Raw genomic sequence first — 17,563 nt, 5'->3', positions numbered from 1 at the left:
ATTCAGGTCTGTGAGCACATGTGATATATTCTGTAATACTCCTCATTCTCCTCACGAGCCCAGAGGCACACAAGTAGGGTTTAGGATGTGGCTTACCATCAGCACACAAGCCTGCTTTCCATCCATGAATCCCTTGGGAATTGAATTTGGAGTCAGGATCTCATATCTGCAGGGATAATCCATGTATTAGACCAGTTTGACAGATCTCATATAGGTTGCACTAGACACTCAGATGAAGAAATCTGGAGAGACTAATGGTAGGAACATATTCCCATGGCGCTATGAATTTGTATAGTTTGTAACTAAAGGTTGAACCTCTCTCAACCAGGACTCCCTGGTCTGGCACAGCCATGGTCTGGCAGGACCACGGATGTCACTGAACCAGAGTGTGCCATTGGAGTGCCAGAGGCAGGAGCCCTGTGGGGTCCAGAAGCCCAGTGAGGCTGGCTGTGGGAGGGCAGCTGAGCAGGTGGCAGGAATGCCAGTGGGGTAGTGGGTTGCCATGGTGAGGCCAGGAGCCCTTGTGGCAGTCCCACGGGGTGGAGGAGGAGTCCCAGCGGCAGACCTGTGGGCTGGCAGGGCCAGGAGCACTGGCAGCAGGACAGTGGTTTGCCATGATGGAGCTGGGAGCCCTAGCGGCAGGACCATGGGCTGCCGTGAAGGGGCAGCAGGGCTGGTGGCAGGTGAGGAGTTGGGTGGGGGACCAGAGTAGGAGCAGAGCCGGGCTAGGGGGAGCAGGGGGCAGAAATGATATCATTTGATACAGCAAAAAATCCCTCCTTCGGGACCACTCAGGTCCCAAGGATGCCAGACTAGGGAGGTCCAATCTGTAGTGGATTACAATACACAGCATTTATGCCCTTCAGTAAAAGATAATAAAGCCACAACCTCGGCTAAGGTCTTCTTCCCACCATACCAACTATAGATTTACCAAGTTACAGCTGTTGTGAGAAGCAAAGCAGCCTATATCCAACAGATTACCAGAACCTCTAGGGAGGCCTCACTCCCGTAACAAGTGGACAACTGCTACATTACTGCCTTCGATATTTAAGTTCCCTGCCATTTAGAAGCAGAGAATCAAATTGCGATTAAAACAAGAAGCTCTTACATATTGAGCATGCATTTAAACTGGTATGATTAAAAGGCTGCTTTTATGCTCTATCGGAACTTTTACCTTTGCCTAAACTCCTGGAAGACGACTCTATTGGGAAAGCCCTGTCGGCAGATACGGATTCCTTCCAGCACTCCATTACAGCGGAGCTGATCCAAGACTAAATGGGGGTCCAGTTTGCCAGCCTAATGAGAGAAAGTATTTTGCAATTGTAAAACTTTTATAACAAGAGCTGTAAAAAACATCCTTATACCTTCTTACAATAAAGACTACCAGAACAACAGGTAAGATGAAGAAATCTTAACTCTTTATCTCATCATGAATCAAGATGAAAGCAAGATCTCAAAGCAGCATCCCACCTACAAAGTTAAGGGAGTTACGGGATTCATTCGCGACACCATAGGCATGCGCACGGGGTGTGACGGGTGTGCCCGGGCACACCCTAATGTTTCAAAGGGCCGCCCATGGTGCAGGGGTGTGAGCGAAGGAGCGCCGCTTTAGCGCTCTGGAGAACAGATGCCGCACCGGGTTTGCCGCGCATGCGTGGCCAAAACCAGCAGGTCTTAGGACCCCACGGAAAGCGGCGGCAGGGACGCAGCATTGTCACCCCACCACCCCATCAAGCAAAGTGAGTTTAAACCCCGGGCAGGAAGGCGGGGGAGTGTGCTCCAGGCAGGGGATCAGGTGCAGCACAGTTGGCCCGGGGCGGGGTCGGCTTGGGTCAGAAGCAGCAGAGCTGGGGGGGGGGGGTCGGGTCAGGAGCTGTGCGGCTGGCCTGGAAACAGGGGACCCGAGGTAGCACATCTGGCCCAGAATAGGGGGCAACACAGCTGGCCGCCGCTCCCTCCCAGAGCTGCTTCCCATCCCCCTCTTTCGCCCAGCCCCCCCTCTTCCTCCCAGCCAGCCCCGCGTTCCTTGTCGTCCCCGTCCCCGTGCCGCCTCCCCCCCCCCCCCCCCCGCCAGCTCTGCTTCCTGCCCCCCGAGGGGAAGGGCTTTGGGGGCTAGAGGGGAGAAGGGAAGGTGCTGGGAGAAGGCTTGAAAGAAGGGGTGGGCATGAGGAAGACGGGGATGGAGCAAGGCATGTGAGGGCACAGGGGCATGAGGGGAACGGGGACAGAGGGTGTGGGCATCAGGGAAAAAAAGAGGGCAAAGGGGGCAGGGGCAGTGAGGGAAGGGGGAGGCACCAGGAGGGTGCAGGGCTAAGGGAAGGTGCAGGTACCACGGGATTCTGGGGGTGAAGCAGAAGGGCAGACACCTACAGGGGAGGGACCAGCACTAGAGGTGAGAGGCAGGGCAGGTGTGTAGAGGGAGGTGTTGGAAGAGGGGATGAGGAGGGGTTGCTCACATGATCAGAGTGGGGCTACTGGAGGAGTGAGCAGGGGGGGTGTAGAGAAAGGCTGGTGGAGGGGGGCAGGTCTCAGGAAGGCTGAGGGCAGTGAGAAGGGGAGGCATCAGGACAGCAAAGGTGGGTGAGGGGTTGGGGGGGGCCAGCAGGCACCAGGGGAGATGATGGAGCAAGCGAAGGAGACAGAGCAGCAGAGGGAAAAGGCAGAGATTCATAAGATATTTATTAATAACTTGGGTGCCACACAGTGGCACATCCAAACAAGCCATAAACTCAGTACTGGTGCACAACACAAAATTTATTGTGCTCATGGGAGGAAACTCGTCCCCCAGTTTCTCCACCTCCTGAGTTAATGTCACACACATTGGGTTAATGCAATTGCAGGATAGTTGCATGAGGGGGGTTTTGTGAGGGCCAAACTTCCCACCATCCTCTTACCAATAGGGATTAAAGTCCCTGGGGGGGGGGGGGGGTCAGATGACACCTTTTATTTCTGGTCATGTGTCCATATTTCCCCGAAAGTGTTACCTCCAGGAGGCGTGGCTAATGGGGGTCCAAGAGTACATTTTTTTAAAAATTCTTTGGGTGCACACCCGAATGAAATGTGCTGCGCACACCTATGCTCGGTACCTTAGGACAGTATGACTGGTCAATGTTACGTCAACTAGAAAGGAAGTCATACATCTTTGCGCTTCAGGCAGGTATCAGAAGTGGACTAACTAACCTGACAGATTTAAAGAGTAACAGAGGTAGATGCTGCTTCTGCAACACATGTAGTCACCAGAGAAGAATACTCTTCAGATCTTCCTACAAAGCTTTACAAGAGATTGAAAGCCATAGCTGTATCCCTCAGAAGCAGCAGGTTTACCAGTCATCCCCTCCCTCCCAAGATACTATATCAGTATTTTGCTAGCCCAGCCAGAAACTATCCTTTACCTTCTTCTCATGGTTGGGTATGATGCAGCGGACAAAGTTGGGGTTGGTGTTTCTCAGGGTAGCCATCAGCTTGGATAGCTGTTCTTTGTAGAGCTGTCCCACTGTTCGGAACATACCCTTCCTGGTTTTAAAGGCTCCTGGCAATGCTGTATCTGACATACCGGCCACTTGATCTAGCCCAACTATACGGTCAACTAAAGAGAACAGAAAAAGAGTTAGAACTTCCACTAGTCCGACAGGTTAGTGTGTGTGCAAAAAATATTTGGATAGAGCAGGATAAGAGAGGAGCTGTAGGACCCTTTTTGCTTCTTCTCTATACAGATGTAGAAGTCCTGTCCAGATTGGTGCAGGAATGGGGCAGGAAGGAAAGAAAGCAGCAGCTCACTACTGGGTCTCGGAGTGATGAATTGTTGCATGAGATGTACCCAACTGGTGGTTAAAGAGAGCCAGTTGTATTCTGAAGAGCAGACAAGAAGTGGCATAATGGATTTTCTGTTTACTACCTCAGGGCATGTCTACACTAGGAAATTTCAAAATAACTCCCCAATACATATTTCAAAATAGTGTGTCCACATGAATGGAAAGCCTCAAAATTAGTCTAAGGCAGGCTCTCTTAACGTAGATGTGGTACCTCAACTTAAGAGCCCCAGGAAGCACTGGGGAGTAATTACTTTGAATGATTCTGGGGAATAGTTGTTTTGAAATAGCAGCAGTGGAGTGTCCACAGTACCACTATTTCAAAATAAACATAACTCCTCCTTTCTATGAGGAATAATTTGGAAAACAGGCTTGGTAGTGTGACTGTTCTGCTTGTTATTTTGAAATAACTCTAGTGTAGACTGGCTCAGATTCCTCATCAGATTCGGTTAGTTTCCAAGTAAAAACATGGCATTTCTAACATTCAGCCTAGGACCTAACTTGGAACCTCTTGTCCTTTACAAAGTGACTCAAATGTTAAGTACACTAAGTTAGATATGAAAAGGTATTGCACTTCCAACAGCCTTGCTGGAAAAAGATGTTAGGCTCTAACAGCTTCCTTTTGTACCACAAACACTGTGCTCCAAAAAATTGAAGCAGCCACTAGAGAGACACATTAACTGAACATCCCTATCTTTGAATTGAGACTATTTTATCAACAGACACTGGCCAAAGTTTAGGGGAAAGACCAGGAGAAGCTATAGCACTATCTTCCCAACTTTCCTACCCTATTGCTACCAGCCTGCAAAACTAAGACACACATTTCTTAAACTCCTAATTACATTGGCTTTGTAGCACTATTGCTTCTCTGATCTTCAAATCCCAAGTTTAGATGTCAGGCAAAAGCTATTATCAAATCCATGGGGGAGGAAAGAAAACCACTCCATGAGAATATATTTCACGGAGTACAACCCTGCTTTAGGATGTAAAAGCAAATAATTAAATTACATTAAAATAAAAAGCTTTTAGTAAGAAGAGATACCCTACGAAGAGGCAGGCTCTACTAGGCAGCAAAGACAACGTTACACTCTGTCACCCTTACAACAGCTGCTAAAAATAGTTAAGTCTTTCAAACTAGGGAGGAAAGGCAGCTATGGTGTTGGATGACATCATAGGGAAATCCACAGAAGAGTATCCCAGATTCTGGCTCGAACAATCCTCTTAATCTTGATACCTACAATCTACATGAAAACTGCATAAATGACAATAACTTAGACAGAAGCTTTAGCTAGTAAGTACATGGGGACTGTTCAGCTGCATTCTGTCATTTTTGGATGAATCTCTGCAAGCCTGAGGCAGCACAGTGTTTACCAGGTAGTCCATTTTCCATGCAGAACAAGTCACATAAACAGTCACCAAGTCATTCTCCAATGGTTAGCAACTGAAGTAAAGTCATTTCACTAGAACACTATTCAGCTGAAATTCTGTTTTTATAGGTACCATCTCAGAAACCATCCCTCAGACTCCTGCACTGAAATGCAAAACCAAACCAAAACCAAAAAAAACCACTGGGTCTGCATTCAGGTAGATTAAGGAAATGTTCACTTTTTGAATATTCCTAGGTTTCTTTTGAATATTCCTAGGTTTCTTTTCTAACTACTCCTATGCAGGTCTTAGGAGTATATAGACAGCATGTAGATGTACCTGCATTTTCAAGCATCTCACTACAAGGTATGAGCTTTGCATTTGCTTTTCAAGTCCAAGAGGGGCTACTGGCATGAAGCGAAAGGACTGAACAAAGAGAAGCAGGAGTGGCAAAGGGACAGAAGAATTAATTGAAGCATTTCTTGCATGGCTAAGATGCGTTACACATGACACAGCCGGGTTTCTCAGTCACCTGGTTCTAGATGAAGAATAGGAAAGTGTTGATAGAAATAGGCTCTCTGAACGTTCTGCATCTCTGCAATAGACAGAGACGTCAAAGAAAACCCAAGGAAAAAAGCGAGAGTAACAGTCAGAGTCAAAGCAACACATCCAAAGAGGAAAGAGTAAAATACCTAATGATACTGGAGCAAGAACACACTAGACACAGAATTAACTAAATCATTTTGCCCTCTGAGACTTCCTGTTTGGGTATCGTAGCTACAGGCTACGTTCTAGTAGATTCAGATTTTAGCCTGGAATTCCTTGGTTAGAAAAGTAGCTTGGCATGCACTGCAGCTATAAGCCAATAAATGTGAACCCCTCATTTCAGCTAGAGGGGATATTTCTCTTGTACAGTATTACCACCTAAACAAAGAAAGCAAACAAACAGCAAGTTCCAGATTGGAAACCCCAGTGGGAGCGGAGTACCCTCTGCCATAACAGTCCCTCAAGTCCCGCAGTACCCTCTGCCATAACAGTGGAAGCAGATTTGTTCCGAGTGAAACTGAATGGGCCGAACACCCCCCACCAAAAAAACCCAACACACCACACAAAACTGTGTTAAATTCTAAATCTTTAGTCAGTGTCAAATAGAATCAGCAACATAAAGCATGTTTTTTTTTTAAATTTAATACTGGCATTTAAATGAGATAAAATTTGAGGTCCATCAGGAATTAAAAGTATTTTACATGGTTTAAGCAAGTTGGTTTTTTTTAAAGAAGTAAAAAGGAGTAAAACTTGTGTTTGGTTACTATATATTGTATATAATGGAACTCATTTTTTTGGTTTTAGTAGCATGAGGAAAATTGGTCTCTAGCATGATCTGCAGGCTATAACATTTTTTGCTGGTTCAAACAGGACAAAAATGCAAGAGACATCACAGAAGCAGGTGGGAGTGGGTATTGTGGGTCAGAATTTAAAACAAACAGTCTCAACCAGGACTATTCCTGATCATGCTGATCTACATTCTTATTCTAAAGGGGAAAAGCAGCACATCTTGTTAGCTTTATCGGATACCAGAAGTTAAATATAAATTCTTCTAGTTAAGACCGTTAACAAGAAAGTTTTAAATCACATACCATCTTTCCACAGCTCAGACACAAACTTGTCTGAGGATTGGTGGAGAAGAGTAGCAATGTTATCATTCAGAGGGTCCATGTTCTTCATCAGCCACTCATCTGCTTTGTAATCCACCTAGGGAAAGAATCATGTTTGTGACCAAGACATTGTCTGAGGGTTTCCAAGAGAGCAGGATCGGATAGGGCCATAAAAACCAACATAAAGGATGCAGTTAGGATCTGACGCTGTGCCCACCATTCTGCTTGCTATAAGATATCCAATGAGCACATCTACAAAATTAAACTAAACTGAAAAATTGCTGAGGTATATGCAGTTAGAACTAGGAATAAGGTTGTGATACCAGCATGCACTACCTTGGAATTGTCACTGAACAGCAGTGGGAGATCACTCAACTTATTGACTTTTGGGGAACAAATATTCAAGTTAGGTCATCTTTGTCCAGACTGGCATTTAAAGTCTAGCAGTACTTTTGTAGGTAAAGCTTCCTAAGCCACAAGGAGAGTGCATTTGGTAGGGTCAGATAGGTCAGGTACCTGACCAATTATAGAAACTTCTTCAATTGGTGTAAATTAAAATTCTAAGAACAGTTAGATCTCGTTAGATTTGCAGAAGTCAGCAGCATATTCTGGTTTCATGCCACACAGCCATAAAAGTCTTACCTTCCCAGCATAATGCATAATGCAGAAGTCAGCTTTGTCTTTCAGTTGTTTTGGCTTCTGGAATTTGGGGTGGTTGCCTTGTTCCTGCATCACCTTTTCCACAAAGCTTTTGTCAGTTGCTTTTGGGAACCAGCATTCTTCATCAAGCAGAGCCAATATGCCAGGGGGCCCCGCCTAAAGCAAGTGAGATATACCAAAATATCATCCCTACTGCCAATATTTAAAACATATCTGAAAGAAAGATACAGGTTGGACCTCATTGGTCTGGCACCACTGGGACCTGACTGGTCCTGAATGAGAGAATTTGCTAGACCAGGGGAGGTCTTCCGCCACGGGTTCTCAAGCCCATCACCTGCTGCTGGCATCAGGCATCCTGCATTGCCCTCCCCCACAATCTATGTGGCCACCGCTCTCCTTACAAGTGTAGAAAAAGCATTAAAATACAGAAGGTTATTGCAGGGGATTTCACAAAGCAATCCTTAATGTTGTAGGAACTAGGAAATTTACTCATCTATCATGTTGATTAGCTGGGAAGAGACCCAAATAAAAGGATGCTGCTTACTACCATGGTTTCAGATGACTGAGAAAGCTACCATCAGTTAGGAAGTAGCCCACTTCTGAATCTAGCAATATGCAACTCCTTATGTACAAAGCCGAAGTGGTTGGATAAGCGACCTATTCATGCGAACATTAATTTAGCAACAGGTACCAGTACATCTGATATTCGGAAGTAAGATTAAAAGAAGCGTCCATGTTAACAACTAAGCAAAATCACTTGTTTTGAACTGGAAACCAGTCTCCAACCTCTTCCAAGAGGCTGTATGCATAATAGCACAGAATGCAAAAAGTATGCATTGCAGACTCTTCTTGCTGCTCAGAAAGTATGTACAAGTTGTTGTTTTTTACCGGCTTCTCAATGAGCTCGATGCAGGGTTGTAGGTCTAGGCCAAAGTCAATAAAGTTCCATTCTATGCCCTCCCGCTGGTACTCCTCTTGCTCCAGAATGAACATTGTGTGATTGAAGAGCTGCTGCAACTTCTCATTTGTGTAGTTAATGCACAGCTGTTCAAATGAGTTCAGCTAATAGGGAGGGGGAAAAAAAGGGAGAAGTTAAGTGACCTTTCAAGTTGCCATCTTTGTTAGAAGATTTACTTACAGTTTTAATTTAAACACTTAGGATCACTTCTATAGGTTGAGACAAATTAGACAAAATATTCTGTGCTCTCTACATTTGGTAGCAGCCGCATGTATAACTGGAAGTGGAGATATACCTATCTATCTCAGAGCTGGAAGGGACCTTGGTAGGTCATTGAGTCCAGTCCCCTGCCCTCATGGCAGGACCAGGTACCATCCCTGACAGACTTGCCCCAGATCCCTAAATGCCCCCCCCCCCAAAGGACTGAACTCACAACTCTGGGTTTAGCAGGCCAATGCTCAAACCACTGAGCTAGCTCTCCCCTCCTCCCCCAAAGAGCATCACATATTCTACAATGCTGCAGTTTAACTTTCCTGGTCCCAGATTACAGCAGAAGAGTCTCCCCTTTTCCTACAGCCTCAAAGCCAGAGAGTTCCCTTAATAGATCTGGGGAATAATGGGAGCCTAGACTCTTTCCTCCTCTCCTGCTTCTCTCCACCAAATCTTTGCTCTAAGAGCACTGGAAACCCAGGGAAGCACTGGATAATGTGGGAGAGTGTTTTCTTCACCCTATAGAGGCTTCTGAATAGCTTAGGAAGAAATTCTGGAATTGGATACCTTATCTCCATGCTGACAGGTAGGAATGCACATAGGCCACAAAATGGCTGATGTTTGCATCTGACCCACTCTCCCTCACTTCTAAGAAATGTTTAGAGGCATTTCATAGAACTTAGGGCCAGACTGGACATAATGCAAGACTGGCCATACTCAGATAATCTAATAAAGTATCCTGTCTTCTGAGAGTGGCCAATGTCATGTGTTGCAGAAGGAATGGGCAGAACAGGCAATCAAATATTTCATCCTCTGTCGCCCATTCCCAGCTTCTGGCACACAAGCTAGAGAAACCACCCCTGCCCATCCCAATAGCCACTGATGGACCTATGCTCTATGAATTTATCTAGTTCTTTTGAACCCTGTTACAGTTTTGGCTTTCATAACATCCTCTGTCAAAGGGTTCCACAGATCAACTGCGCACTGAGTGAAGAAATACTTCCTTTTGTTTTAAATCTGCTGCCTGTTTCATTTGATGACTCCTAGTTCTTGTGTTACGAGTAAACACTTCCTCATATACTTATGTTGGGTGTTTGGGTTTTTTTGGGGGGGGCAGGGGGAAAGAGGTGTCCTTTGGTTAACTCTTATAATGAGGAAGGTCAACAAAGTTAGATTTTTACATTTCCCTTATCAGAGTTTAGGCTCCTATTTTACTCAATAGGATTTAACTTCCATTTTCTACAGGATGGTTTTTTGCCCCTGCTTCTTGTACTTTGCCATTTAACCACCATAATACTTTTTTGTCCTCTTATGTTTTTTAATGTGGGGTATACATTTAAACCGAGCTGCTATTATGGAGTCTTTAAGAAGTTTCCATGCATCTTGCAGGGATTTCACATTTGGCACTATCTTTTAATTTCTGCTTAACTTCTTTATTTCAATTTAGTTCCCCCCTCAGAAATTAAACACTACCATGTTGGGTTGCTTTGGTATCCACCCCTTCTCAGATGTTAATGTGACCATAACATAAGTTTAACAAGCAATTCAGCTATATTCATTTCTTGAACCAGATCCTATACTAAGGATGTTAAAGTGCAATTATCTGACTAATCATATAGTCGATACAATTTGTATTAACTATACAATTAAATCGATAAGTGCTGCTGTGCAAAGTGGCAGTGGAGGTCTCTCCAGGAGCCAGCTCCGGAGTCACCCATGCTGCTGCTCTGCATTTTAAACATAGTAAGAGCCACTGGGCTCTTACAACATTTAAAATGCAGAGGCGCAGTGATCAGCTTGTGCTGGGACTGCTCAGTCCCAGCTTGCGCTACGTTCAGCATCCCCTGTCAGTGGCCAGCCATGTCCGCCACAAACAGGGGATGGCACTGGATCAGCCTGTACTCATGGCCAGCGCTGGCTGCCATGAACAGGAGCTGCTTGGTACTTCCCTCAGCACCAGTTCCAGTGTCTGTCCTGTCCCGTTCTCTCCGTCCCCCTCCCCCCCCGCCCCTCTGGCTCTCATAGCGGCAGAAAGGGGAGCACTGCAGAGAGCATGGGGTGAGTGGGGACTGCTTGAATCACCTGCTCAAATCCCTGGGGGGGCTCTTGTACATTTAAAAATTAGAAGTGCTGGCAGCTGGAACCAGCACCAGTGCAGACTGAAGGAGTCCCCATTCACACTGTTTCCCCACTGTGTGTCTGCCTCCCCTGCCCCCATGCAAAGATGGTGTTGGGGGGGGGGAACTGGCTTTAAGCAGTTCCCAAGTACCAGCTCCTGCTCCTCCCCCCCTTACTGCCTCTCTCTGATAGAGGCAGCAAGGGGGAGGGAAGCAACTAGTCGGGTGGCTACTCAACTATCTGATAAGCATTTGCCTATGAGATAGTGGAATAATGGCTAACATCCCTATCCTGTACTCCACTGAGGACTAAATCAAGAACTGACTCTTCTTACAAGGTTTCAGTACTAACTGCTCAAAAAATCATTTAAAGTGTGGAAAGACTATCTGTATCTTGTCCTGAAGTGTCATTTATGCAGTCAATGTGGGGATAGCTGAAATCCCCCATTATTGAGTTTTTATAGAGTCTCTAAGCTCTATGCATTTCAGAGTCTATCGCCAACCTGATCAGATGGTTGGTAATATTACCTATTGCTATATTCTTGCTAGTCAAGCATGGAATTACTATCCCCATAAAGATTCTTAAATGAACCCAACTGTATTACAAATGTTTAAATTAACTCTATGCTTTCCTTTCACATAAAGTGCCACACCCACCAGCGTGACCTACTCAGTCCTTTTGATATATTTTGTGCCCTGGTATTACTGTATCCCACTGATTATCATTTCACATTGTAATCATCCAGTCAAACCTCCCATAGAACAAGCTATAGAATTTGCCCTAAATCTCTAAAGCATCTTTTGGAAAAACTTCCATGCATCCTCCCTTTAGTGTTTTGAAACATTTTAAGTCAACTTCAAAACATTTAGGTTGACAGGACCTCAAATTCCATATTGCAGAAGACCCTCCAAAAGTCAAGAGAAAAATCAAGAGATACAGAACCACACAAGTGCTTACTGCAATATCCACAATACACACTCCAGAAATGAGGATAGCCTCAGAATATACTATAGGTAGTTTCAATATTTTCAGCTAATTTAAAATATCAAAGAGTGCAACCTTTTGAAATAACACCTAGATACTACTGCCCATGTAATGGAGTACCCCACTGTCCAACTAAGGAAGTCCAGTTCAAAGGGGAGAATCTGTTTTTCCCCAGACCTCAGCAATATTCTGCTGATATAGAAAGATGCTGCATTAAATCCAGGAATAGAACAGCTCCTTACTTCAAAAATCTCAAAGCCAGCAATGTCAAGGATTCCTATGAAGGATGCCCCCTGCCTTTTGGTCTTATCCAGGGCCTTGTTGATGCGCATCACCAACCAACGGAACATACGTTCATAAGTGGCTTTGGCCAGTGCCTCGATGGCAAAGTCAGCCTAAGTAGGAAGGAAAATAGAAACAAGAGTTATGCTATAATCCAAAACTAAGCATCTCAGGAATCAGACACATTGGAGACCCCAATAGAAGTCAGTGGCCTGGCTATCACTGTGAATGAGTCAATCATTTTACAGACTCTTCCAGATGAGCAGGGTGGACTCAATTAACAATGGGACTTGCCATACCAGATCAGATCCAACAATTACCAATTCCAGCATCTTGCAGCAGCCAATACCAGGCATTCCAAAGGGGAAATTCTATCTATTCCTCTCATAAAGGTCAATGTCTGTACCATGGTGACCTTTTAGAGTTCCATAAAAGAACATTCTCTAGTGCAGCCTATAATAAATTGGTATTTATGGAATCAGACTTGTGTTTTCTCAATTCCTGGAAGGACAAATTCCTGCATCCAAGGCTGTTACTAGAATCTGATCAAGCATTCTTCCTTCTTGCCACACCACTAAAGGGGACATTTTTATAGCAGAGACCACAATGAAGTAAGTGTTCATCATATGGCAATTTGGAAAGTGATCTTACACTGAGTGCAGTCCTTTGGCAGGAAGCAGCCTGTTTCTAGGTCAATTACCACATATAGCTAAGACAGAGGTCCAGAGTGATCTGCTTCATTTTACAACTAAATTTCTGCAGACTCAAGGATCCCACAGGGCATTTGTCAACACTGAGGTTGGAGCATGAACCTCACCATTTTTGCATCTAATGTGTAGGAAGTGCCATGTTATAGGCTGATGGGCCCTTCACAGGGCTGGGAAACAGTTAGCCCCATTTAATTGTTACCTCTTGCCCCTTTCCCAGCTAAGTGCATCTATAAAAGGCTCGGAGAACTCAGATGGGAGAGGTAGAACTGGCTCCTCTATTAGGCCTAGAAAAAGATAACTCTCAAACAGTCTGGAAGAGGATTGAGGATAGTTCCAGGAGGGAATCTGGCTTGCTCATGTGATTGGCACTGCAAGAGTGAACAAGTCCTGAGAATCGGAGCTCTGAAAAAGAATGGGAAAGAACTAAGCCCAAGAGGGAAGAACACCCTTTTTGTTAATGTTATACTTGGGACTATCATCTAAATGGATTACCAGTCCTTGCCAGATGGAGAAAACTGAGGTAGGATGACCAGTATTCATGGCAGGCCACAAGGAGTTTCCGTGGAGGCCAACTGCCCCATGACAGTTTTTTATTCACTTCCTAGCAAGACTGTCAATTGCTAGATTTGCATTTCCTTATCACAGGCTGCCCTGTCAATATGCATAAGAAATAAGAGCCACCTCATTCTGTACCGCCACCACTTACATAAATCTCAGAGGCAAGTACTTAAACAATGTAGTGTGGAAACTGCTTGCACATTTGGTTGTAATTATATCTGTCAATTAAGATGCTATCTAAGGCACTAAAGATTTCCATAGCCTATGTTCATCTTAGTGCCATGCTGCTACAGTCACTAGGGCTCACTCACTTCTGCAGAATACATACCTGTTCTTTTGTCTGAGCTTTCTGGACGTAGTCTCGTCCCACCTTGATACGTGGGGTGAGGATTCCCCTGGTGAAGTCTGTCACATTGATACCCAAAAGGTGGGACACTTTCTGAGCAGCTAGAAAGGAAAAGAGGAAGAAAAAAAAATGTTCACCTTAAGATTAACGCTCCTTTTGCTTCACAGGCAAGTGACAAAGGAGAAAGATATTGCCAGCAATCTACTTGTTAAAATCAAGAACTATTCGATGCTGGCATTTAACTGAACAACAGGTTAATGAGACAATCAAGGAAAAGATCTAAGAACAAAAAGGAGCACGTTAGGGATGTGAAGATTTAACCAGTGAGGGCTGGTCAAGGGGCTGCTCCAGCTCCAGAGAGAGACTGCTGTGATCAGGGGTTGCTCCAGAGCAGCCCCTGCTTCCAGCAGGCCTGCTCCAGCTGGGACTCAAGAGCAGCCCCTGCTTGTGGGGCATCCTGGCCCACCACAGGCAGGGGCTGCTCCTGGTGGATGTAACCCCTAACTGCGAGGGGGAGGAGACAACTGATTAACTAGTTAGCTTCCCTGCCCCCTTAAACAGTCTGTTTAACCAATTAGCCAATTTAACAAGATTTTATATCCCTAGACTGTGTGTTAAATTGCTTTAGGAAATAGAAGGGTAAATTTTAGGTGGTATTGAGAAACAAGGAGCCTAGTGGCACATAAGCACCATCAAGTAAACATCCTGAACCCAATCTGAAGATGTATCCAAACAGACTGATTAGCAGGGATTCCTTATATATATTTCAACTATCTGCACTGGTTGAATGGTGTCTTTGGGCAACTATAATCAGCGTAGAAATGTTTCATCTGGTGAGTCTCCTTTCCTATCTAAAAGGCTAGCATTTTAAATAGATTTGCTAAATAAATAGTGATATAACGGCTAAGGTATAATCCAAAGGCCATTTTTAAGATCCTCAGCAGCCTACTGTCTATTGGCCTCTTAAAATTCCAAGACCAGAAAAAACTCCTGCAATCCTCTCAGGGTTCCATAAAATTCACAATTTAAGCTGAGAATAGGTTTTAACAGGTGCTCTCATACATCTCACCAGAGCTGCACACACTCAGTCCACAAGCTAGTAATACAATCCAGTTTCAACTAGTTGCCATATTCACTTCCTGGCCAATGCCACCATAAGAACATTGACTCTTCCTGCTAAAAAATATCTGAAATTCAGCACTGAATAAAATGATTTGTACACCTATGTTTTATTAAAGCATGGAGCTTTATAAAATACGATCCCTTATCCCTTGTGTAAGTGATAAGTGCACATCAAGAGGAAGCACTGATTGTTCGTGTGGGTGTAGTTACCTGTATTATCTGGCATAGAGGCTTGATCTGTGTTGCGCTCTTTCTTGAAGACTATGTTGCCAAGCTGAAGAACACCAGAGATTACTTTCAACAGACCTTTTATAGAACAAAGAAAGGTCAGGTCACTAAAACGTCGGATTTAGAAAATTAAAATAGCATATTAGCAACACATGTAATGCAGGTGTCACAGCCTCCCCCCCCCCCCCTCATGCTCTGAAAATGGGCTTAAAGAATATGAATTTGCATAACAGACACTTATGCAAAACAGGTGGTGTAACAGGTCCTTTTAAAAGCTGTAATCTGCTGAATATGTGTATCTTATTTCTGTGCATGTATCTCTTCTGGTATATGATGTTAGGAATATTAAGTTATTAATATTAAGGAAACCTGTTTTAGTCCAGATAGTGATACTTCATTCACATGTCATTGACTTGATCATCAAGTTTCTGGTTTAGTTTTTTTTAATGTAAGCCCAAACTGTGGTTGGTCCTACAAAGACATGTGGCTAGGCAATCTGTTGCTGAAAGTTTAAACTGAATACAAAGAATTCCTGCCTTGGGCAAAGAGGATATAAAGTGGGGAACAAAATAACAGGGGAATCACCAGATGAGAGAAGATCCCTGATTTATCACCTAAGATGCTTACTGGAAACATCCAAGCCTGAACAGGAGAAAGGATGGGGCCCGAACTAGGCGCCTGCTTAACTTGTGAAATAAGATTAGAACTGTTCACAGTAAGAAATTGAATGTAGCAAGTTTTAGTATATTAGAATTAGCCGGTGTGTTTTGATAATTTTGGCTTAGTAACTTGCTTTGATCTGTGTTTTCACTTGCAATCACTGAAATCCTACTTTTTATACTAAATAAAAGCACTTGTTTATCAAGCCCAGTGTAAATAAAAATAATTGTTACCGGGGGGGGGGGGGGGGAATGCATCTCTCTCTTTCACTGATAAAGCAAACTTAACCCATCACAGCAGGTATGAGCAGCATTCTCTTTTCTGTTCACCTCAGGTATCAGATTATCAGTATGAACATTTCGAGACTGTGTAATAATAATTGAAAGGAAAAAACTGAAGGGCAAAGCTACACCAGAATTAGAGTGTGCGCCCATTAAGGTTAAGCAGGTCTTTGTTCTTTTCATTCAGCTCACTCTCACCACTCTGACACAAGCACCATAAGGGTTTCATTTGGCGGAACATGTGTAGTGAGGCATATGTGCAGTATCAGGATGTCCACAGAAGTAACTATGCCACTGTGGACTACACACTCGAGCACCGGCTTAGCCCTTTAAAGAGAGAGTCAGCAACAGAACAGAGCGAGACATTTCAATATTGGGGGGGAAAAAAGTGATATTTACTTCAAGTCTCACTGAACAACAAGTTACTTACAGGGAACTAGAATTCGCTACTAATAGGTCAATCTACTTCCTCTTCCAGTGGTCTCCCCTTCTACCTATGATAGCACTAGCTGGTTTATAGTATCTCTAGTTCACAATTAAAGCCTCCACAGATATTTCAGGTCTGACAGGAAAGCAGCACAAGTGCACCCACTGACATGATATGAAATCGGACAACCCAATGACTGAATCTGTAAACCTGGCACTCATACAGAAAGCTTACTTTTATACTGTCTCATCTAAAAAGATGGTTAGAGTGTTTAGAATTTGTATCCAAACCAAATAAACAAGCCAGCTGTGACATGTAAGCCTCTCATAATCCAAAGAGAACATTTAATGTATTTCACACCCGGAACAGAGAGGAAAAAGCATTCTGTGCATCTCTGCAAATGAGCTATTGGAACCACTCCCATTTGCCAGTAAACATGTGTCCTAGCACATAATTAAAAAGTGGACATGAGGTCTCTTTCACCATACATTAAGTAGCCAAATCCTTAACTAGGCCTCAATGCCGAGGCGTCTTTTCACCCACACATTGGTTCCAGCCTCCTTGACTGATTCAGGACCTGGAGGAGGATTTAGTCTAAGACAAACAAACAAAGAATATTAAATTGAGAGGTTTGAAACTCTAGGGAGAAGACAAAACAACTGAATTTTGGCCAGTCCTAGAAACTAGATGGAGAAAAAAGAGCTCTTTCAGAAGGTGCCTTAAAATCCTATTGCTGTAGTGTCTAGATGTTGGACACTTTTGGGTTAGCAAGCTATGCAGTAAGCTGGATAGAGGTGCTTTTTTTTTTACCACTGTTCAAAACTAAGGAATTGCAGCTATTTGTGGCATAAATACCCCTATAAAGAGTCCGACTTGAGAAATGTAGAGTGAACAAGTGTCTTGCTGTACATCTCATAGAAGGACAAGTACTAGCTCTGGAAGACAGGAAATTGTAGAGATAACATCATGACAGGTGCCTAACATGAGCTTTAGAGATAAAGCACTATATGTAGCACTCCAGATAAGTAACAAGCACAGGACATGGCAATTTGTGTACAGTGACATGCTTCATTCTGCATTAACTAAAGCTATGGTGGTGAATTTTGAGATGGGCCACTGCCATACCACCAGCAGGTTGCTTGCTTCTCAGGTATCACTAATTGGCTTGTGAAACATGATATACCAGAGGC

At 44.0% G+C, this 17,563-nt stretch overlaps 1 protein-coding gene across 2 annotated transcripts in view; it reads right to left on the bottom strand.

Moving 5' to 3' along the window:
* Positions 1–17,563, bottom strand: part of MYH9 (myosin heavy chain 9) — a 99,137-nt gene that overhangs the window by 24,454 nt on the left and 57,120 nt on the right. For both annotated transcript variants that reach the window (XM_075937802.2, XM_075937811.2), the window contains exons 10-18: positions 14,988–15,083; positions 13,638–13,756; positions 12,002–12,154; positions 8,378–8,551; positions 7,472–7,645; positions 6,812–6,926; positions 3,393–3,586; positions 1,175–1,296; positions 97–166 (exon numbers count right to left, since the gene is read on the bottom strand). In XM_075937802.2, the coding sequence (XP_075793917.1) occupies positions 97–166; positions 1,175–1,296; positions 3,393–3,586; positions 6,812–6,926; positions 7,472–7,645; positions 8,378–8,551; positions 12,002–12,154; positions 13,638–13,756; positions 14,988–15,083 (1,217 nt within the window). The remainder of the gene's footprint in view (positions 1–96; positions 167–1,174; positions 1,297–3,392; positions 3,587–6,811; positions 6,927–7,471; positions 7,646–8,377; positions 8,552–12,001; positions 12,155–13,637; positions 13,757–14,987; positions 15,084–17,563) is intronic.

The sequence above is a fragment of the Pelodiscus sinensis genome, chromosome 1 (genome assembly GCF_052426305.1).
Source record: "Pelodiscus sinensis isolate ZL-2025 chromosome 1, ASM5242630v1, whole genome shotgun sequence".
NCBI lineage: Eukaryota > Metazoa > Chordata > Testudines > Trionychidae > Pelodiscus > Pelodiscus sinensis.
This window is presented reverse-complemented; position numbering and strand designations above follow the sequence as displayed.